Below are 24,331 nucleotides of genomic sequence, written 5' to 3'. Positions count from 1 at the left end.
TTCAGATTTGAAGGCAGTATATTTGTTATCATCTTTTCTAAACAAGTATTAGAAAACCCAGAAATTCAGGATGAGACAGAGGAAATGGAAATACGTTCCAGTGTAGAGAATACCCAAAGAGCATTAACTTTATCCTGTAGTGACACCATGAGGAAAAAAGAAATAGACTACACTAATTTTAATGATATGTTGGATGCAGTGCTTGTGATTATTGGATAATGATAATTGCGAGGCTGCAGAATCAAGGGCAATTGAGTGAATCTACTGAAACCTCCTAGTATCTGGGAATGCTGTATATGATTGGAGGTTAATATGAAGAGATGTTAGATCATTCACCATGGCCATCTCTCTATCACAGCCATTACGTTTCACTCAGCTATACATGCTTCAAGCTTCAGGAATCACCTAGGAAATTGAAGTGATTGCTAGGAAAACAAAAAGATGAATACCTGTCGCACCTGAAGGCACAGCTCACTTGTGTTCAATACTGCACATCCTAACGTGGCCAATCTCAAAGGAAGGTGGAAAGATTTAAAGGTCAAATTATACAATACAAGAATGAAGTTCTTCCAGATCCACAAGTGACCAACAAACCCCCTGAATCTTAGTGTTTCACTACAGTCCCTCTCCTAGCATAGACTATGCAGCCCTGAGACAAGGAACTTTGTCAGAGGGTCTCTTAAGTTCCTTTCTGTACCTATTTTTAGGTGAGACATGCAAAGGAAGAGAATAAAGATCTTAGCTTTATAATAATCCATAACATTTGAAGCACACAGAACAGCTGGGAGCATTTAAGTAGAAACTGTATGTTTTTCTGAGACGTTTGTTTGGACTCAGTTTTGCCTAAAGAAGTAGAAATTAAGAACTAATTCCCTTGCTTTACATGATTTTACACGGTGTTTTTTTCTTCCAGCCAGTAGAACTTGTTATTCTTTTGTCAGCAAGGCTGAAATGTCCTGCCTCTCTCCACCTCACAAATACGTCACTTCTCAGCCTTCTCTCCAATTCAATCCAAACTTTACGCTGCAAGACTTTTGCCCAGCCCTTGGGTCACTTTTTGTGGTCCTCTTCTAAATTCTGGTTGAATCCATTTTGTCCCTGAAATACAAATACCAGAGCTATATGCACTACTCCAGCTGGTGTCTTATTAATGAAGGACTTCCTCACTCCATCAAGATAGATTTTTTTTTTTTATGTACCCACAGGCCCTGTTTATGTACCACTGCAGACACTTTGGAGTTTGTATGGATGATACCATCCGCTTTCATTTCCACACCGCCGTTTTCAAGATGGTCTCACTGGCATTCTTAAGTTCACTATGTATGACAAAGATACACTTTGTCCATAAGGTAACAAAACATGCTGTTGGATGTTGAAAGCAGACATGCATCATACTGTGATAGCTACTTATTCTTGCAATTCACTCTTTAGCCAATTTATATCATCTGCAGCTTCATCATCAAAGGTTTTATAGATCATGGACAAAAACATTAAATAAAATTGTACAAATAATGTGACCAATATTTTAATCCATCTAATATGTTCTCTACTGGTGCTGTGGAATAGAAGCTCTTTTAAATCAAAATGATGCTGTGTGATAGTGAATCAAATTCCCTAAAGAAATCCAAAGTTCATGTATTGACACAGACAGGTTAAAAACAAACAAACAAACAAACAACAAAAAAACCACACAAGCAAAACAATTAGAAATCTGTCAGCAAAGTTTGATGAAACCAGTCTCTCATAAAACCACAACAATCAGCAACACCTAGAAAAATGCTGTGATGTTCAGAGTAGCCTCTACTTTTCCATATAACCCTAAATCTGCCATTCCACTATTTTACTCAGGACTGCCTTCAGGTCAATAGTTGCCTTGGGCACCTCTTTCAAAACACCAGAACTGTCATGCTTCACAGTCCTTTAGAAATTTCTCATTTTTTCAAGATGTGATGAATTTTACCAGGCATGATTCAAAGGACACTTCATCTTATCCATCTCAGGCATTTGGCTATTTATTGTTTGTACTTGCTAATTCAAAATTCTTTAGTTTGAACAAATGCATCCTTGCCCCCTGTTCTGTTAAGATCATAAACTTCCTATCCCTGTGATTAATATATTCAAAATATTCGGTCTTTCCAACATCATATTTCACAACTGTGTTATTGTGATCAATGGAATAAACAGCTTTTTGTTAATTGCATAGGCTTAATACTAAATGACCTCTCGTTTACTTTGCTCGTCAATATTTCATTCATTGGTGCACAAACCCCTACCAGTTGCTATTATACTTTACTTTGTAATTTGCACTCTAAAATATCATAACTATCTCCTAATATATTTATCTGTGTTTCACTGCAGCTTCTACACCTCTTTTTAAGGGATGTCATGTAAGATAGCCTCTCATTCCATGGGTTTTTTGGTAGTTTTGTTTTTGTTTTTTTTTTCTCACATCTGCAGAACTGTGACTCCTTGGACCCCTTTCAATGATTCCCAGCTTTAACACATCCTACATGACATCTATGTTCCCAGCTATGCCAAAAATTGTTTTGCTGGAATGATTCCAAATCTGTACCTCCCTGACCAAGGTGATATCCTGTTATACAAGGAATATGCAAGCAGAGTGCAATTGGTGACACCTGGAAAACTGCTAATTTTTACACCTTGAATTTGCTTTCATAATTTGATTTCATAATTAAGATTTCATAACGGTTTACTTTTCAAGACTGTCTCCGCTGATCCAAAGCCAAGTGTGTGGGTGTTTTTCATCTCGCTATAGTTGATTTAACTTGTAAAAAGGAGACTTAACTTCCTCTCTATATTTTCTTTCAATTACATAAACATTCCTGTGAACAAGTCAGTAAGAATTTATGACAGATTTAGAGCTGCCTGGTGATAATTTATGAGTACTTTATGTTGGCCTGATTACCGAAATGTTTGTTATATGGCTTCACATGTTTAACGTGGCAAGAATCTGTTGGGAAAAAACAATTCTGAAAGGCAAGGGTGATTAACGTACCCAGTTTTCAAACTCTACTCAGTTCTTAAGGAAAAATGCCAGAATTATTTGAATATCCTATTCAAAATAGCCTCTAAAACTGGCTTAGAGGAAGAAAAAGCCATGTCCAAGAACACACAAGAGCAAACCTTGTGTTTCAAATGGAAAGCAAAAAGCATTTAACTGTTAAAAAAAAGTACTGTTTCTATCAGTTACTGTACAACCACCACTGTTATAATTACACCTTTACCTTTAACGTGCCACTGCCACTGCATTATCTGTGCTACTGATCGCTGGCTGCAATCACTTATAATTTTGTCTTTACTTCCTCTGGGGAAGAATTTTTGCAGTCCTTCCATTTGGGCCAAGTCCTTGAGTTACGATCCCTAATTCAGCTGTTCTCGCTTTGAAGTTTTCACTGTGTTTAGGAACTTCCAATTTTTCCCTTCGAGGAATCTCAGCAGCCATGAATGGACAGTCACCCTAAAAATAGCAAAAAATAGTACAGTCATTTCAGTCGGGAAAACCACTTTGTGAGAACTCAAATGCTGCACAAAACACATTCAAAACACAAGGCACCCAAGCTCAAAGCCCCTCACTAGTCATAGTTGTCCATTCCAATTTAGACATCCACTTTGCTTTTGTGAGAAAGGAGAATATATCAAAGTTAAGACCTCTTGTATTTGCTGCTAACTTTCAAAGTATTCACTGTGGTCAAATTGTCATTTTCCAGATAGGTTCCGGAATAACAAAACAAACACATGGACAGATACATAGTATTATCCTAAAATAATTTCTAACCCATGACAGAACTCAAATAAGGAGCAAAATAAGTAATGCAAAATGGAGGTAAAAGCTGCATGAGCTGGAGGCACTGTGGTTTAATTTTTGAAAAGCAGGAGATGTAATTTGTATGCAAACTAAAAATAAAAAAAATAGGAAAGATTATAATTTTTAGAGAATTTAGAGAATTAGTGATCTTAATTTCCTAGATTCGCATCTTAGCAAAAAAAGCAATATGATGCATAATACACTTATCTAACAGCTTGTTAAAGATCATTCTTTTTTTCCACTAATACATCTGAAGAAGCCAGAGAGATCCAGAACACAAATCGAGAAAATGCTCCATTCCACAGAGACACTTTGTGATAAAAGAAAGGATATTGAAGTACAACTTTGCTCCAGCAAATCTTCCCCTAACGTCAGTGCTAGAACCCCAAACAGTGGAACCCCCCATTTGAAAGCAGGTTGACAATAGTAACTAAAGACTAAATACAAGATGTAATGGTGGGTAAAGCAGCTTGAGAAACTGCAAAGTGTAGAGCTCCATAGCTAGTAGAAGTTTAAGAGGAAAAATAGACCTTAACTTCAAGGAATAGACTTTTCTTTCCATGTCTACCATAAGCAAAAGTTTAACCCTTTGAACAAAGGTATTTCTGGAAAAAGGCGATAAAACAATCAAATTGGTAGACTTTTAGCTTATTGCCATCTGCTGTGTTTAATATACTTTTAACCAAATTTAAATGCTTAAGATATGCTATGAAGAAAATTCCAGGTCATGTGTAGTTCAGTTGAATTGTACCTGTCTCTGGCAGGTATTCACTGTTACAATCTTGCAGTGAAAAAACAACCTACTCTTCCACAGATCCAGTTTGGCCATTCTTCTTTTTGAATGAACGTGTACCCAGAAGAACTACCTCAAACCCAGTGCTCCAGACTATGAAAAACCAGCTGCTGAGTCAGAACAGCAATTTAAGTAGCTGAATCCTTGATACTGTAGAAAGAAAAAAAAAAATACTATCTGCTCTATAATTTTTAGAGTGGACAAAACCACAACTGTTTGGCTTTGAGAAATTGAGAGTGCAACATCTGCAAGGTGTTTAAAACATTTCTTTAAATGCTTTGAAAATTTAGATGCACTCAGGTGACCTTCTTTCTTGCTATTGTTAAACATATATTCAAATAGAGGTAAAATTTAACCAACATTTAATCTGTTCAAACTCTTTGAAACTGTTCCTCCTCACATTTCCCAGTTCTGAAGTTTAAGTCAGATATTGATAAGACCCCTTTCACACATTTCCTTCAATCTCATTTGTACAGCTGGAAATACAAAATGCATAATTGCTATCCTGTACTGAATATAAATAAACTCCACAGCACATTGTAAGAGGTCACACAAATACATTGAAAAATTTAGGAGCTACCAACTTACATAAGTATATCTTACATTACTGTCTAGATGCTGAGTGCTTAACCATCAGGACATGACTATTGGCTTCAGATTGGATTCTTTAAAGCAAAATGTTTGATCTGTATTTAGAGACAGATTTCCACTGGCCTATGCCTATGACTGTTCATCTATTCTCTACTAAAATTTTAAAAAACAAAAAAACCACAAAACCACACCCACACCACGAACTAAAAACTATTAAAAAGACAAAACTTCAAGCATTTCCAAATCTCATATTAAAAATACACCATTCCTCTCATGCATTATTGCAGTGCTGTTAAACCAAAAGTATATTTTTCAGTGTTTCCTTAATCTTTTTTTTCCTACACTACTTCTGCCAAGGGGCTTATAAACAACAGCAAATACTGATCACAGTATTAAAAGGTGAGTTTTAGTGGTTCTAACTGGGAAGTGCAGAAAGAAATGTCCCCGTCATTGTGTCTCTGGGACTGGAAAACTTGTTCTCAAAACAAGACTAAGATTTCTTAGCACTGGAGTAAGAGTTTGAGCCAGGAGGCTACAAAGTCTTAGTACACATAAATCTGAATATTGACTCTAGTGAGGAAGAGGAGTATGGACCAGTTATTACTATCTTTGGAGAATATTACAGACAAATAATGTGACTTTTAGAACTACGGGAAATCCCTGCTCTCATTTGCTAGAAAGTACTCGTTATCTATAGCAATGAAATTTGCTATACAATTAGTAGAGAACAATTAAAAAAGCCTATTGCTTTAGAAATGCGAGTAATATAAAACACCATTTTTTTAAATATTAAGCATACTTTGTGTGCATTTATGCATTAGAAATAACACATGCTTTACCTAAATAGCATCATATTTACTTTTACACAGCTGAATCGGGCAAATTTGTCTTTGCCTCATTTTGAGTCATTTTAAACATGATTTTCAAAATTCATCTGAGTTCATACGTTATTAGAGAAACTGGACAAAGCTAAAAAAAAAAATCAGAGAGGGACACAAATAAACTGAAAGAAGTAAATAGAAGAAATGAAAAATACCACACACATAAACACACAGAGTCTTAACTGTGGCATCTAATTGTGTCAGTACCCAGATGATCCCTCTTGAGTACGGAACAAGAATCCTCTCTAGCCTGAAGGACTTGAATCTAACTGTTCTTGGAGCACTTGTTACACGTACAATGTATGGTTTGCTAAATGGAAACAAGCACAGGAAGCTAATTTGTTCTGTAAACAGTCAGGCCCCAAGAGGGAAACTGCCTATTGAAACACTTACAAGATACCTGAGCTTTCTCATCCTTCTGAATAAACACAGGCATGCCACTTAAATAGTTCAACTAGTCCAACTATCACACAGTTGTGCTACGTCCCACAAGCGTAACTGCAGGAGATGATGCAGGAAGTGCTGAAGTTGTCCCTAACACATGCAGACTCAAAATCTTACTCTTTTATACTCACTGGATCTTTTAGGATGCAGCCTAACAGCCCAGCTTAGGCCTCTATTAAATCTCGTTACAAGGTTTCTCATAAAAAGCCCCCTTAGAAGAAAGGTGTGCAGTAAGTTCATTTGGAAAAAAAAAACCCTCAAAATCCAAGAAAAGCTGACACACTCCTCCAAACCCAGCTCTCCCCACCCCCCCAAAAAACCTCCTACCAACACGCAAAGACGTGGATAGCAGCAGACTGCACAGCAGCTTTGGAAGTGCTGAAAAATATAGGTCAACCTACTGCGGAGTTCATGCCACAAACAAGCCTGGTCTCAGCTTAACATCTTATTGCACGTTGGCGGAGCCAGTGATTGTGTCCCACTCCTAGCTTGAAAGAGCAAAGGGAAATTGAGCACAAAAATCACACTGTTCCGAGTAGCTGGCACACTCCCTGTTCTCCAAACAGTAAGGTTCATTTGGCTTCTCCTCTTCACAACAGAAATCACAACAGAAATAAGGCATCCCAAGTCCTCAGAGCTCTTGGGCATCATCAACACCATCTATGAGCCCAAATAAATTTGTGGCTTCGGAGTAGACAGAAGGAGGAAGAAAGCAACATGTGGACAAATACAGCCGAGTGTGTGCTATCAGAGGGAAATACCTGAAAGCACCTCTCGGCCACCAGGCTGACTTTGGCACTCCTTGGCATTGCCATGGCATCTGTACTTGCTATGAAGGAGAAAGGGCAACCGAACAGCTCGGTAAAGGGTTCACGTTCTGCTAGCATTTGGAAGAACATACCTGAATTCTCTGTGACCTACCAGTATTCTGGATTTACGGGCTTCTTGAAGATGGGGCAGAGTGGCCTCCCTGCAATGTTCTCTTCCAGGAGGACAAGAAGACATCCCCTGAGTCAGACTGCTTTCTCAGCCTGGCTTTCCCCTGAAACCTGCAAAGGCATCAGCTTCTGTAAAACACCTCAGGAGAGCAGAGACGAGGACACACGCTCTGTTGTACCTAGATACAGCCTGGGGAACAGGGTCCCATACAGAGACTTCACTAAATGAAAAATTGGGAAAAAAATCAGCAATTTGCACAGCATTCTGTAACAGGGAGTTTAACTGCATCATTTTTAGGGGAGGCAGAATAATTTTGGGGTGGAGGATGTTCCTCTACTGGCAACAGGTTACCTGTTCCAGCTCTACCCACGCGCTCCAGCACTACAAGAGATCTATAAACCTTTACATGGAAAAACCTCAGGCAATAACTGCATAGTTCCATTTCAAACAACTGTGTAAGATAAGAGAGGGGGAAGGGGAACACTGTAGTTAAAGGAATGGTAGAATTCAAGGCAATTTAAAGCATCCTCTTGAGCAGCTGTATTGCATGTGGGTACAATTCCTTGTTAATAAAGGAAAGAGAAAAAAAGAGATTTATGAAGGAGCTGTAGGTCTAACTGCCAAAGTGAAGAGACTCAGAACTTCTACAGAAACTGATAGGCATTTTTAATAGGAAGTGTACCTAAAAATTGTTTACACAAAAGCATATTATAATTTCAGTTAAAGAACTAGATAATGCTCATTAGTTAAATTTGAATGCAGACTGATTCAATTTGATCTGGCATTACAAGAGATAATGGAAGCACTAATGTTCAACCTACATAAAAATTGCTTCTGGCCAAACTTTCATTTGTTTCCTTTAAAATACATCTAACATCAAAGAGAATGGCTAAACCTGATGACACAGCAGGACTTGATTTTTTATTGCAGTAAACTGCCTTAACCTTCATAAATACTTTAAATTAAAGAAGTTCTGTCTTGGTTGGCACCTATTTTAACAATTTTTCATTTAAACTTTGTCATCCTTTCCTGTGAATCATATCTATTCTTTGGCTCTTCAGACTTTCTCATTGCTATTTCCCTTCTTCCACGTCAGCTACAAAGACTTACAGCCAACTCCATCCATTTGCAGATGAATGCAACCATCCTGACTCTTTAACACCACCTTCTATGAAGCACAGCTTCCTCAGTTCCAGAAACAAGTGTAATGCTGCTGTGTTGTCATTCTTGCAGAATAATTCAAGAAGGCACTATTTATCTCGCACTTCTTCAAGCTTCTGTGCTTCTTGCTTCCTACTTGCGTCAAAATTGGAATCGTCTATGAATGCCACTCATTCACAGGTCACTTTCTTCATTAAACCATGATCAGTTTTTCCTATCATCAGAGTTTCATTAGCCTTGTCACAAAAGACAACTTTCTGCCCTGGTTCCTTGTGTGAAACATTTATCTTGTATCTTTTTACCTAGTTGGGTCTCTGAGTTCAGACCAACGTGGTCCTGCGCAGTAAGGACAGCACAGCCTATGCAATCGAGGGACACTGGCTGAGAGGAGCTTCCTGCTCCTTCAGTCTTCAGGGAGGGCACTGATGAGGTCTGTACAAACTAGACAGGAGAAGCGACTCTGTCCCGAACATTGCAGGACATGTTCCAAGACTTCAGTTTCCCTTTCTTCACTTTTTCCTCCATCTCGTATTTAATACTGTTGCTTACCTGTCAAGGTATTTTTGATGTAGTTTGTAAAGCAGCATTATGTTTAGATAATAAAAAATAAAACCAGAATAGAAAACAAAACCACAATAAAAGACAATAACAGAGGCAGCACTCCCCCTCCCTCCTACCCTGTAAAAAAAAAAAAAAAACATTCAAGAATTCAAATTCATTTACAACTTGGCCAATATTGCTTGGATTATCTTTATTGAATGCTGTACATACTTAGAATACAAAACATCACGTTTTTTCTATTGAATTTCTTCTCTTTACATTTCTGCCAGCAGTACTTTGATTATACTGACCCGTATTCAACAGCACCTTAGAAATGGTGGAATTTCAAGTTAAAAAAAGAGGAAAAACTGGTGATTGTCAAAATCAGGAAAATACTAAGAATGTATATTAAATCTTCTGAAATGCACACAAAAAATACTAAAAGTGAGATTTTCATTATTCGGTATCAGTTGAGACACTTGCTAATGTACTTTTTACAATTAAGTACTTAGATGGAGTGTTCTACTGCCAACTACAAAAATATGCAAACCATGATATTAATGCTTGTGCAGTTGCTCATAGCAGTTGAGAGGCAATTTACTAGAACAAGACTGATTAGGTACCTAAGAAAAATTGTTATCTATTTATTCACAAAAGATATGTCAAGTATAATTAGTACAAAACGTCAAAATTTCAATCTTATATTGAATCTATAAATATATTGTAAAAAACCCAAAAAACCAAACAGAAAATCACATATTACCAGGCAAGAGATCCCTGTGCATAGAATCCCATGTAAACAAAGCTGATGACAATAAAATGTCTCCATAGTATAAACTGAATGTTAGTTCCAAAAGGAAAAATAACTAAAATTCACACCTTCTTCTATTTTTCAATATACAGCTTTTAAACTATTTCCATTCTCAGTTTAGCTGGTTAGCTCTACTCGTCCTTTGACTGGAAATGTGGCACAATCTATTCCACTTCAATTGCAATATCCTTTCAGATCTTGCCTTGAGAAAACAAGACTCAAGATGTTCCCCTTAATAAGAATAGCTCATATCTATTACAATGCACTTTATCTCCACAAGGTTAGAAGCATGACGGTTCTTACCGCAAGTGGGAAGCATTGCTGTTGTAAACTGAAAGCTACTTGATTTGTTTTGAACATCAAGCACCAAGATAGCTAGTTTCATTTTTCAAACAATGTCCCTGATTCTTTCCATTCTGTACTAAATGAAAATCCTTGCATCAAAGTAAAAAAAAAAAATTTTTGCATCTTACACAGTTGTGTTCATGGCTAGAGAGCGTTTAGCCATCACCCTTAGCACAAAATACAATTTCAAAATATTATATTCCTATTATTTCTTCACTGCTATTAATATTAATTTCAACTAATTTGAATAAATCTTAATACAATTTCCTTACAAAATTGGAAGCAACATACTTAAGATGCAAATCAAGACTTAAGGATTGTAATAACTCTTATTAAAAACAAGATTAAATGCAAATTCATTTGAAAAAACATGCATAAATGTACATAAATACACATGAAAACATCATGAATACAACAATGAAATATAATTCACAGCTTAATGAGTGTCAGACAAACATTTAGCAAAATTTTGTTTCCAGCTCAAAAAAATGAATTATCTTTGCAGTGTTCAGCACATTAATCACAACTTCTGTAATACATAAAGAATACCAAGATTATCAACAGTCACATACACTTTGAAATTAGGGGACACGTGTATTGACTTGAGGTTTGTTCCGTTTGTGTAGAAGGTTTGTAAGGATTCTCCAGTAGTTACATTCCACCACTATAAAAAATAACAACACACTTTCAGTTAGTTGAAGGAAGCTTAGAATAAATTCTATAAACAGGCTTAGCATGGCAAGCCCAGTTGACAGCTTTCCCCAAAGAGGTAGAATTAAAAATAAAAATACAAGCAATCTTAAGTAGAAAATGTTTAAGACCAGTTACTAGAGATATAAGACTTTCAGATGAAAAGAAACTTCAAAAAGACTGAAGCTGTTCAGTTTCAGGAAAGCATACAAAATAATAAATTCAGGTACTGCTCCTATCCCACCACAAAATGCGATGAATAGACGTAAACCATAACATGTCCAAAATTTAAAAGATTATGTATTTTTATATAACCAAATGTATACATGAAACACATTGCCAGACAATATAATTGAAACCATAGCTGGATTTAAAAACTTAGCTGGACTCACAAGAGGATCAATCACGTACGCTGTTGAAACCACTTGCAGTTTTGTTAGCAGGACAGACCTTTTCTCAGTGAAGTTAGAATTTTTTTTTTGTTTGTTTTTAGAATACACAGTAAGCACTAACAACAAAAATACAAAGAAACCTTCGACCATCAGTTTCCTCCATTACTGTAGACTGAAATTTCACAGTTGTCAGAAAAACCGTAGACCAATGCAAAATTGAACCAGATGCAACGCAGCACAAAGCTGTTACTTGATTGTTCCAATAAGAAGTCTATGCTCTATTCTTGCAACATTTGAATGCAGTAGCAAAATATTGAAACAGATTACTTTCAGCTTTGATCATCTATAAAAGCAGGTGGTATTACTACTTTTTAGCTACTCATCTCATGAAATATGTAACATTACAGTTGTATGCATAATACAGATTTGCAACTACACAACTATAATGTTCTGATTAAAAATACCTTTCCTAAAGTGTCTGTTATTTGATGGAGACCCGGGGTGGGGGGGGGGAGGGGGAGGAAAAGGATCTTAATTAGCTCTTGAACCTTTGTTGGTGGATAAATGATCCACCACTGGTGTGGGGTGCTGGGGTACCAGTGGGTACCACTCACACAGCAAGTTCAACAGCACATAGCTGGATGCACCTCATCTATGAATAAGATGACCCATTTGTTTAAAGGTATCTTCCACATAACTCTACAATCCAACTCAGTCCAGCTTTTAGAGGTCCAAACTTCTGAAATGTTTTAGACTTTCACTGACTAGTATCTCCCTGCAAAAAGGGTGCGTGTGTGTGTGCTTTCATGCACATCATACATATCCCTCTGTAGATCTTGAAAGAAAAGTCGAAATACAATACTTTGAGAAGACGTGGTGATTGAATCTGGTCCCAATGACTGGAAAAAGGAAAATGCCATACCCATTTTCACAAAGGGCAAAGAAGATGCTGGGAACTGCAGACCAGTAAGCTTCACTCCAGTGTCTGGGATTATTATGGAACAGGTTTTCTGGAAGCCATTTCAAGTCATGTGAAGCATAAGAAGGTGACCATGAACAACTAGGACAGATTTACCAAAGATAAATCATGCTGAACCACCCAACTGACTTCTATTGACATTAATGGTGGCTCTGCAAACAGCATGGCAAGAGCAGTGGATGTGATTAACCTTGACATTAGCCAAGCCTTCAACATGGTCTCCCGTGGTGTCGCTATAGTCAAACTGGAGAGGTAAAGACTGGATGGGTGGAATACAAGGTAGGTGACAAACTGAGTTTCCTAGATTCAAAAAGTAGGTCAGCAGTTCAGTCACTGTGTGTTGAGCCCCACCCTTGTACAAGAAAGACACTGACAAACTGGAGCAAGTCCAGCACATGGTCATTGAGATGGCTGGACACCTAGAACAGATGTCATAGAGGAGGGACAGAGCACTGAATTTGTTTAGCCTGAAGAGAAGGCGGCTAACTTCTGCCTTCAACTACCAAAAAGAGGGTTACAGATGACAGAGTCAGACTCTCCTCTCAGGGCCTAGAGGCACCCCTGTTGGAGTGGGGGTCAAAACTTGATGGGGCAAGGCCCTAAGCAACTTTACCTAACTCTGCAAACTACTTCTAGCAAGGGGCTGGACCAGATGAGTTCCAGAAGTCCCTAGCATACTAAACCATTCTATGACTCTAAGAAGCATCACACCACCATACTGTGTAACCACAAGACAAAATGGGAAGGAAGCTAGAAACAGGATGCATGTCTTGTTCTTTAATATGAAATGAACGTCAGAAGATGTTTTCAATGCTTAATTAGAAAATTCAATGGTCTTTGTTAAATGGTTACTAACTGACTTCAAAGAATTAGTCTGGTAGCATGTCCAACAGCTAAACACTGACCAACGATCAACTAACCTCCAGCACTTTGAGAGATGAGAACTCCACAACCTGTCATTTCACATACACACACAGTTTCTACTAACAGGTATTAGCTATTGCATGAGGAAAAAAAAAACCCACTCATGAGAAATTTACAATTACGAAGGACCAATTCACAGACTGAAAGACAGACCACCTCTTCCCCCTCCCAAAAACATATGCCCAGTAGATGTCTGAACCAATGAAAGACTGATGAAAAGACTGATTTCCTCAGTTTCAACATGCCCACTTCCAAAGATTACTTATAGAATGTCTTTCAAGGCAGAAAATTATCACTTGCCATTCCTTCTGAATTTCTATTTCTGAAAAAATTTAAAACTCAATATCTTTAAAAAAAATAAAAGCCTGACATAGAGCATTTTTCTGCTCATTATAAAGAACACAATTGCTGCTGAAATTGAGTGGGTATTAAGGCAGACAAAAATCACTGGGATCTTTAATATTAAAGATGTTAATGAAGGACGTTGCTAATAAAAATCTGAAGCTAATAAAAATGGAATATATGCTGAATTCTTAAGAGACCTTTTCAGGGGGCTTTCAGATTTGAGAAGAAAAGAAGTGAAAAGTACTAGACAGGCATGAAAATGGTGTTAAGTAAAATGTTTCATGTTTGTTTCTTTGAATTAGTCTGCATTTTCCTTTAGAATTATCAGAGTATTGCCATTTAATTAGGTATGTTAGGATATTTTATTATTTCAAGGCTTACCTTAAGATAGCCTCCAGATGACACAAGCATTTTACTGTCAGGAGAAAATGAGAGGTCTGTTACCCAACCACCATGTGTCGGTTCTCCTTCGTCTACAGTAACTGGGGAGCAGAAGTGAAGTAATGCACCTGTTAAAATGTCCCAAATCTAAAAGAGAGAGAAGATTATGTATATAAGTAAACTTAATGGGGGAAAAAATCTCCTATAAGGAAAGCTGAAATGTATTTTTCTATATTAAAGAAAAAAAAACCTTGTAAATAAGCATTCTACTCGAAGTGACAGAATAATCCAAAAAATGAGTTCTTCTCTTAGAACTGTATCATATATGGAGGATTTAATCACACATGCAATTCACAGTAGAACTATTAGTAAATCATGTGAATCAGTTCCTCAGCATTCATGGAACAGAAATCTATCAATTTGGTTACAAACTACTGTCTCAAACTTTGCTATTTTCAACTCCCTGATGTTCACCACAATGCTAACGAATTAGACATGCAGAACACAAACTATGAGGACTCTCTGTGTGTGAACTGACTATCAATTGAATTATAAAATAAACAGCAAGGTTAAAGCAGTACCCTTATTTCTCCTTTGTCATCTCCAGTGGCCAATAATTTGTTATTAGGAGAGAAAGTACAGCACCGCACACAGGCTTCATGACCTTTCAGCTCATGAAGAACAGATGAACTTTCAAAGCTCCATATCTAAATGGAAAACATTACAGAAGAGTGAAAAAGGTAAGTTCAAAAACAATTATGACTTCCCTCTAAAAAGGCATTAGTATTCAAAAGTACATAAGACTTTTTGTATATATAAATGCATATATATGTGTGCATTTATGTAGGTATTATACTGTATTCTGTTTTTCTTTTTATTATCTGAATCACACAAGAACACATTTGCTACAAATTACTGAACCAACTGCAAGTACATTTTTTTCCTTGGAATATACTCCTTAATGAAAATTAAAGCTGTTCATAGAAAAAGAGTTCATCAATCAAGTTAAAGCTATATTTTAAAAATCTAATGGGACACTTTAAAAATCTAATGGGGCAACCTCACAATATTAAACAGTTCACTTCTTTTTGCACCTTGGTTCTGAACAGGAATACCAGAAACTATGGACAGCACTTTCACTGGAACTTCCAGAAGTTTTTCTGAACTTAGGTTTCCAAATTAAGAATGTTAGGCTATTAACAAATCAATACAGAAAATTAAACAAAGTGTTCTGCAGAAACTTGTGCATTTTATTTTTACAGAAGTCACCAGGACAGCCTCAAGTTATATCCAAGATCAATTGTGAATGACTGTAACAGCTTTAGAAACATGTTCACAGGTACAGGAAATTTAATACTAGAAATAAAACAGGATAACTTAAATAATCACTAGTTACCTCATAATAAAAAAATATAGCATACACTTCAGGACAAATAAGGCATCATTTTTATCTTTGTACAGAAAGCAACCAACCTTTGCAGTTTTGTCAGCAGAAGTAGATGAAAATTTACTACCATCAGGTGAAATAGCACAGGAAAGAACAGCACCTCCATGGCAAGCAAAATCTTTTTCTGTGTTTCCAATAGTGATATTCCAAACCTACCAAATATACAGGAAAAACAGGTTACTTTTGTAACACTGTAAAAAGGTTAAAAAACCTGCATCTTGCACAACAAGATATATATGAGATAAAACTCAGCTACGTGGTTCTAATATAGCCATCATTTTGCTATACTTACTGGTATAGTTAAAATACAAGAAGAGTGTAAATCTTACTAGAAATAGAAAACGCAAAATTGTGTCTTAAAAGTCAGCTTACACTTTAGGATCAATTCAATAAAATGTGCGTCAACACAAAGTGCAGGAAATACCAAATGTTGGAAAAGACAGTAAAATGTATTTTATGCGATTTGTCAATACACAGCCTTTTATTTACCTTAACGGTTCCATCAAATGACCAAGAAAGAAGTTTTGAATTTTCCAGAAGTCTAAAATCCTTGATTGCTTCTTTGTGCCCTCTTAGAAACACACATTCGCTCAGCTGCCAATTCCATACCTAATCATAAAGATGGAATAAGTTTTAAAAAAAATTTTAATGGCAAACATAAGTTAAGAATAATGAACTAACTGATTGATTTTTAAGTCACAGGAATAATAAAAAGTTCTTATGGAGGTGGCAACTAACTAAAAGGTTAGCTATTGAAGATACCCATAGTAGAGATGCTGAAGACTGAGGATGCCATAGTATTTAATAGTCAACCTATGAGAGAGTGCCCTATAATACATACATAATCTGATTTTCAAAGTGACTTTGATGCTTAAAATTCACTGGTAATTTAAAAAGAAAAAGCAAACCAGTAATTTTCTAGGCACCCCAGAAGTTTTGGGTTTTAAACCTTTGATTGTTGCAGCAAATAGACTTCCGTCATCTGGCAGACCTCATATCTTCCATGCTTAAATTAACTTTCTTTTATATTTTTAAAGTGTATTTTTAATGAAATGCCATTTTTGTTTGCATTTTTATAACAAAATGACACTTCTATTTTTAATTCAACTATTCACTGAAAACTGAAGAAATGTCATTTTATTTTACAGAAGCTATTAATTGTCAATTTAAACGACAATGATTTAATAGTTTTCAAATTAATAGCTTTTCTGCATCAAAGAAAGAACAGAAAGCAGAGGTGTTCAGATGACAGTCCTGGAGGCCTAACTGAGGCACTGTCCGCTAGAGGGAGCTGAGGACCCAGAAGAAAAAGTACCCGCGGTAGACCTGAAAGAAGGATCCAAAAGCCGATAAACTAGTGAGCTGTCTGTACTGCTTAATTGACCACAGTGGTGGCACTGAAGCCAGCTTCAGATCCACAAGTTCAATGCAGAGTTAGAGCGAAACAAACACCAAAGTGCGATGCAGCATAGGTTACATGTATACCAGCAAGTAGGTAGAACACTGAAGTTGGAACAGATTCGGTGAGCAGAAGTGCTGAGGACTAGCACCCACAGGTGGTTTGGAGGTTTTACTTCAAAGCAGCTCAAGTTTGGTTGTGTGGACCAAATGCTTATTAGTAGCTGGAGGATGTCCTCTAGTTTAGGAATCCTGTCAGCATGCCTGCAACTGCTCTGCAGTGCAAATTAAAGCACAGTAAGCATAAACAACCAGGACATTCACTTCAAAAGCGCATCCCTGAGGTGAGCTAAAGTGTTAATATAGACACACCAGAATGCTTCTCTGGAGCCAGTCTACCTTGCTGAGAGGCAGAGCTTATTAATTTGAGACTACATTAGTGCAGCCATTCTATTTCTAGCTAGTATCTGTATTCAGCACTGTACTGGGCTAGGTGGACACACCAGCCCGCCCAGAGACAGGTCTTTTTACCTCATTCCTTCAGACAGTGTAAGCAAGCCCACTGACAGACCTACCATATATAGCCAGTCCTGGGTCGCATCCCAAACCCTTCACTTACATGAAGAACTGTTGAGTTATCTTGTTTGAAAATTAATGTTCCTTTCACCCATCTTAAAGGAGTTGGTGCCTTTCTATCAACCACAGTATTAAAAATAGAAATTGTGTAATATTCATTATCACATAAGGTATAAACAGAGGCTCCAGTTTCTACAGTCCCTTGCCCCAAGATGGAGCAATACAGAATACAGTAGTAATTTACTGAGTTCACATTGTAAGTTACAACATAATCTTTTTAAGTATCTTCCAAACCTGTATAACTGAATCATGAGCACTTGAAATGACAGTCTGACAATCAGAGGTAAATCGACAATGCTGCACAGATGTCATGTAGGCCTCTCGGGACTTCAGAACTTTCCCATCCAACAACTGTAATACCTTTACAATGAAGAATGCAATAATTATATTTATTTTACATACTTGAGGAAAAGGAAGAAAAGAACATGCAAATTATTTTTTAAATAACAAGAGATTGTAAATACATCCTTCTCAGTCAATGGATTGGAACAACCAAAAACTCATATTTGGTTAAATGTCCTTGGTAAAATGAAATTCAGAGCTACATTATTAGCATTACCTTTAAATTATTGTCATTTAGGCATCACTCACAAATGTAAAAACTGTACCGTACTATGTTGAAGAATATTATGGTACAAAGTCATTCAAATGACATTTCTTTAAAAAGAAAAAGTAGCAAGAAGAATGTTTTCCTACTATTTTTTAAATCAAATTTAGGATTTAATACCTTTATTGTTCCACTCTCCTGCCCAAAAGCTGCAAATTTAAGATCTTCACTTAAGCAACAGCAGGAAATGGGGGATTCTTGAGCTGCTGTCTGCATAATAACACTGTCTGTATTTCCATTGATAAGCTGCAAGATAGGAAGTTAATTATTACAATATTTTTAAATTTATACTTAAATAAATTACAATACAGAGCTAAGAATGCTAAAGAGAACAGTATACCAGTTTCAAACTTTGAATTATAAGGATCAGTTACTTTCATAAACCAATTGCTTTGAAGGTCAGTGTAGCTATCTCCATAGAATGCTCTCTGAACAGGACAAGTTTGCAGAAGGAAACATATCTCAGTATTAGAAGGCTTTTTAAAGTTTGTCTGACTGCAGAAAACAGTAACTCAAAATGCTACTCCCAAATTTCAAAAGCCAAATAGCGAGCTCCACGCTCAAATTTACCTTGCCAGCCAGATTCTACAGCTCATGCCAAATGGAGCACAAAATACTTTAAGTTCATCCGTAAGCATGACTTTAAACTTATTAGCAGACAAATTCACCAAATCTCAACTCAGTATTGCCCTCAAGTCAATTCCCCAGGTGGGGGGGAAAAAAAAAATCTTTACAATACAATGATTTACAAACAAAATTTAAGTTTAGAAAGCTACCAGTGTGAAGTGTTTAAAAATGAACATACTGCACATCAAAAGGTGACTAGGGCCTCAATTCTGAGAGATTACAAATTACAAAGGGTAAAACATCACGGTTGCAAGAAAAACTACTTTTAGAGATGTGACGGCGGAGCTATACTGTTAAATTACAGTACACATGCTTAACTACCTTTTCAGTCAATTTCTCTTCTTGCGCAAGGATGAAAAATCTATTCTCTCTACAATGGAGTCTTCTCTCATGACTGCACCTCTACAGGATGTCAGAATACTGTATTTAGGGCAGAAAATCTAAGCACCATCTTTCTCTAGGAAATGTTTCAAGTAAGGTTACAATAGAAACATACTAATTATAAATAAATAGATCAGGTCTACTAATTCAAATGAGAGCCAGACTACACCATTACATTGTAGTCGCTACAGATTTTACAATTCAGGAAGATTAAAAAGTAGCCATTATCCTAAACTGTTCCCCACACATAAATAGGTATAACTCCGTTTGCTGTGGTTTCTCCCATCTCTTCACTGCAACAGATGGAGCTTCTCTTTTCCCACATATTATTTGTTCACATAAATTTTAGTTTCAACATTGACTGCTTTCTGTTGGCTCAAAGTCTGAATCTTTTTATTGCCAAGGCCACATTGGAGATACTTTGGCTATTTCCACATCTATATTCCCCACTATTCAAATATCATCACCATTCCACTTAAGGTTTTTTTAATAGGATTTTTAGGTAGAGTAAGAACGGGCTAATTTGTTGACAAGACAGGCAAAAGAAGGGGAACAGAAAATAATCAGGAAGAGAGAAACAGGAAGTACAGGGCAAACAAGAAGAAAAGTTTCTGCAAAGCAAGCTGTCATTCTAGTAGCAGCCTAGGAAAAGCAGAGCATCTCTTAGGACTAGAAATAAAGGCAATGGTCATGCTGATTAGTCAGGATTACATAGCTTACATGTTTGCCCTCAGCCAAATTAGGAGAAAGGACATGACCCTACACAAAAAGATTATCTGCACGGTGTCCCTCAGTGCAGGGCAGCAGAATCTATTCCAACACTCACCTACCCATACATCCAGCAATAAGAATTCATTGCTTTCACAGTCCAGAACAAAGGTTCATTCCTATTCAGATGCTGCTTTTGGCTAAACACCTGAAAGAGCTACCTCATGGCCAAAGATACGGCACTGCCCACAATCGGTTTGCGTAAGCAGGATTCTACAACAAATATGAAAGTGTTTCTGCTTTTAAACAGTTACAATCAAGTAGAAGCATAATCTGAATGAACTGTATTGCCTTCACTTCAAAGAAAATCCTATCAACTGACTTTATTTGATATATTAGAGAATTATGATAAAAAAAAAGATGATGTGCATGCATTTGCTATCATGGAATGGAAAAATATATTTGGATGTTGGTGTACTTATTACTTGGTGGAGGGGTCCACACTAATAAGAGCGTATCCACTATTAATATTTTCTTTAGAACATAAAAGATCCCATGCTCTCCTAAGACTATAGGCAGACCTGGGCTCACACCTTTCATTCTCGCAATTTGAGATGATTCCTTCAGCTATTACACAGTAGTTCTGGTGCATTATGTACATGTGCTGTGTAACACCTAGTCTATATGTGCGGCCCACATTACACATTGCTGTGCACAGCTAAGCCACTTGGAGGGCCCACGGTCTCCCCGGTTGTGAAGAGAAAACAGTTTTGTTCCTCTGCATCCAGCTTCAGTTTCGACATTTGTGTGGAAATTTTGCCTCAAACTTCATTTTTTGCTTACTAAACTAGGCAGAGTTTCCAGATATAAAAATGTTATACATTAAGAGTCATCTGCTACAGATTCAACTGTTGAAAGCCATGAACAAGTAGTTCTTTCAGTGCTTCCTCCGTTTCCTACTAAGATTTGCAAATAACATTCAAATGTACTAACATATTGAGAAATACAGCTTACTTGTAAATGCTTCTGATTGTAAATTGCTAAAATCATCACTTCACCATTGTGAAATACAACATCTAGTTCACTTTTTAGCACAGCATCAGAAGACTTGCACACCTTCTTTGTTTCCCAAATCTGTTAAAGAACACATTATTTCATTAGTTTTATTAAAGGACAAGATACAAAACTTGTTGAGTAAGAGTACCTGTAAACCAAAGTCTTATAAATTTGCAGGTAACACTGATTTTTTTTAAATCAGTGAAAATTATGCTCCTGCTGTTTTTATTTACTGGGGAAGGTTGTGCAGTTACCATAGTGGTTCCAACAGATGAAACAGAACTAATTTTTTCCAGGCTGACTAGCAGACTCCCCCCATGTTTAGAGTCATAGCTATAAAGTCCACAATTTTCTGATCCAAAGAAGAGCGTTAAAATCCAATTACAAAAAATACCAAGTACAGACTTCTATACTTCAACTGCTTTCAAAATTCCAAGAATATAAGTTTTAACTTGGGAGAAAACGAAAGGTTACTTTGGTAAACTATAGTTCTACTTTCATAGGTTTTAATGAGGCATGACAGTTATAGAAATCTATCCTAAATATTAACATGAAAATATATCTAACAATGAAAGTAATATCAAGTCTGCTAGGATCCTCAAAAAAATTCACAATTCCTGATTCAGATAAAATCTAAAACAAAATAGAAGGTTACAATTACTCTTGAACAGCCACTGGACTTAAAAATCATATAGATATACAGTAAATTTAGATATACAGTAAATACAGTAAAATGAGCTGGCTTTTTTACTTTATATCTAAATAATTTTATAATTTTATAAAAATATTTAATTTATATTGGCTATAAATATACATAAATACTAAGTATATCATATATAATGTAGACATAATATGTATTATGTAATTTTATAATAAACAATTCCTTAAATGAATAATTTAATAATAGATATTTATAAATTCACATTTTTCAAAAAAGAAAGATGTCATCTTACACGTATTGTCTGGTCATCAGATGATGTCAGAAATAAAGATCCATCTGGTGAAAACGTCACACAGTGAACCCAGCTCATGTGTCCCCTGCAATATGCTACTTTTGATAAAGATTTAATATTCCATAACTACAATAAAAATATGAAAGAAAAACTCAAATGGATTTAGATTGCATATACAGGGAAAACAGTGCAAAACAAGCAGTATGCTTAATTACTATTTCTTCTAGTATTTTCTTACTTCTCATTCTGAAATCAGATGTAACAAGAACTGTGCCTGCTTATCACATTTCGATGGTCAGGGCAATTGAATCAGCAGCCTCTGACTGCTATGATTTTAAAAGATGAGGGGAAAAACAGAAGAGAAAAAAAAACCACTCACAGTATAAAAAAAAAAATAGAAGTTCAACTGACCATGTAGATTGCAAAAACAAACAAACAAAAAAATCAAACAACAAAAAAAAACAACCCCAAAACTGATACTTGTACAGGCTTACTCTAGCTGTGCTATTCCCAAAGTCTGTTTTATTCCTTTTTAGTGAGTTGCCACATTCTGTAGCAGCATATAGAAGGAGAGGGGGGTTTGTTTGAGTTAAGCAATGGGAAGGTCTATACTCCCAAGAGTGACAACAGTAACTTTAAAGAAATTTAGTAGCCTAGCCTTTTTATATAAACTTGAGTTCTGTTGTCCAAAATGAACGTATAACTTTCAACGTTATTTCCCAATTGATATTTTACATTTCAGAAGCAAACGAAGATTAAAAAGAATTAAGTACATTGAAAGCCTGCTAAAATAGCTACATTTGTTTTACCTCTGCACACAAGAAACTATTAAGACAAATGTAACATTTTATATTACAAATAGTCTTTCCTGGTATACTGTAGCAAAGACAATCACTTACCTCAACAGAACAGTGAGACAAAGCAACTGCTACTAACTCATCACCAGGACAAAAGTCACAGTATTGGATTGTACTGTGATGACTTACGACGACTTGTGTTAACAAATCACACGTTTTAACATCAAAAAGCTGTGGACACATAATTACAATAGTTAGCACCCAGTTTGTATGACTTCACTATAGACAAATAGCTTATATGCTCAACAGCGTACATTCTTGAATTTAGAAGGTATTTCTCTCAATCAACAAGTTTATTGCCCACATTTTTACTTTATACACACTTGAAACCATGCACCTTGTATCTGAAACATCTTAATGGCCTAGAATTTTATCTTTAATCATAATTTCTAACTAGATGATCTTTAAGGTCCCCTCCAATGCAAACCATTCTATGATTCTATGGTTCTATACTACCTCAAGAAAATTATTAAAGTGGGGTACTTACCAAAAGCTTATTTTTGGCTACCACTAAAATCATGTCACCATTTCTGGACCAAGAGCAACATTTTACTAAAACCTCCACATCATCTAGTTGCTCATCTGCATTTTTGAAGAAATCTTTTATCTCAATACTTTTCAGTTCATTTGCTGAGCGCACTTCCCAAAGCTGCAATAAAAGGTAAAGGAAATACACAAACACTCTTTTTACTGATGTGGATACAAGGGAGAGCTAACTCCCAATTACTTCTAGGGAAGAAGGGAGGTGGGGGCTAGAATACAGAAAAGCCTTTGCTACTTTCCCTGGTCAAGAAATAGCATGAGAATATTCACAAGCCCAGACAGCTTAGACCAAAAGAAAGGAAAAAAAAAACCCAAAACAAACAAAAACAACAACAACAACAACAAAAAAAACACAACAAAAAAAACCCCAAAACAAAACACAAAAAAGAGGATTACACTGTAGCAGAACCCTCTCCCTGGGTTTTTCCCTCATATAATTCCAGCTACAACACTGTCTCTTAACAAAAGAATAAAACTAAAAATAGTATCTACCCTGCAACTCTATTAAAAGTCCACTCACCATGAGAAATCTGGTATATATATCTAACTTTGCACCCTGATTTCATTGAGGCACGAGCCAAAAAATCTACTGAACACTTTTGTTCCCTTCACCACAATTTTCCTTCTGAATGACAACAGCTACAGCAATCCTTCTTTCTGATTTAGCAACTCTACATAAAGATAACAGTGTTTTAAGAACTGCAATTCTGAAATAGCATAGTTCTGTTGCAACCAAAGGCAATAAAAAGAATACTTACATTCTGAGGAAAAACACAACATAAACATCTCAATTCTCTTCTAGGGCATACATGAAAAACGTCACCTAGAAATTGCTTTTAACTTTTATGTCTACTGATATTTATTTTCAAAGATGACAGAACTTTCAATTAATCTAAAAATGCATTACTTTTTTTTAAAAAAAAACAAGTTTCACTCCCCCACCCCAAGTTTTCTTAAAGTACATTAGGGAAAAAAAAAAAAAGAAAAAAAAAGATGGTGAAAATTAAAGGATGGTGAAAATGAGGCTAGCTAGGATTTATTTACAACTACAGGCACCCAACTTTTTTCCCTGGTAC

General features: G+C 36.2%; 1 protein-coding gene across 7 annotated transcripts in view; it reads right to left on the bottom strand.

The window, feature by feature from the left end:
* Positions 1-9,361: 9,361 nt before the first annotated feature.
* The window catches only part of APAF1 (apoptotic peptidase activating factor 1), a 39,309-nt gene continuing 24,339 nt past the window's right edge, over positions 9,362-24,331 (bottom strand). For 6 of the 7 annotated variants that reach the window (XM_075151733.1, XM_075151712.1, XM_075151702.1 and 3 more), the window contains 11 exons: positions 23,200-23,361; positions 22,755-22,883; positions 21,856-21,981; positions 20,861-20,980; positions 18,251-18,376; positions 17,758-17,883; positions 15,979-16,098; positions 15,516-15,641; positions 14,624-14,749; positions 14,043-14,189; positions 9,362-10,995 (listed from right to left, as the gene is read on the bottom strand). In XM_075151733.1, coding sequence (XP_075007834.1) covers positions 10,852-10,995; positions 14,043-14,189; positions 14,624-14,749; positions 15,516-15,641; positions 15,979-16,098; positions 17,758-17,883; positions 18,251-18,376; positions 20,861-20,980; positions 21,856-21,981; positions 22,755-22,883; positions 23,200-23,361 — 1,452 coding nt within the window. In that variant the 3' untranslated portion in view covers positions 9,362-10,851. Of the gene's footprint in view, positions 10,996-14,042; positions 14,190-14,623; positions 14,750-15,515; positions 15,642-15,978; positions 16,099-17,757; positions 17,884-18,250; positions 18,377-20,860; positions 20,981-21,855; positions 21,982-22,093; positions 22,182-22,754; positions 22,884-23,199; positions 23,362-24,331 lie in introns of those variants that run through there. The other variant, XR_012673899.1, reaches the window with a different exon arrangement.

Source organism: Calonectris borealis, chromosome 1 (genome assembly GCF_964195595.1).
Source record: "Calonectris borealis chromosome 1, bCalBor7.hap1.2, whole genome shotgun sequence".
Lineage (NCBI taxonomy): Eukaryota > Metazoa > Chordata > Aves > Procellariiformes > Procellariidae > Calonectris > Calonectris borealis.
The sequence above is the reverse complement of the archived record's forward strand: the minus strand, read 5'-3'. Positions and strand labels throughout refer to the sequence as shown.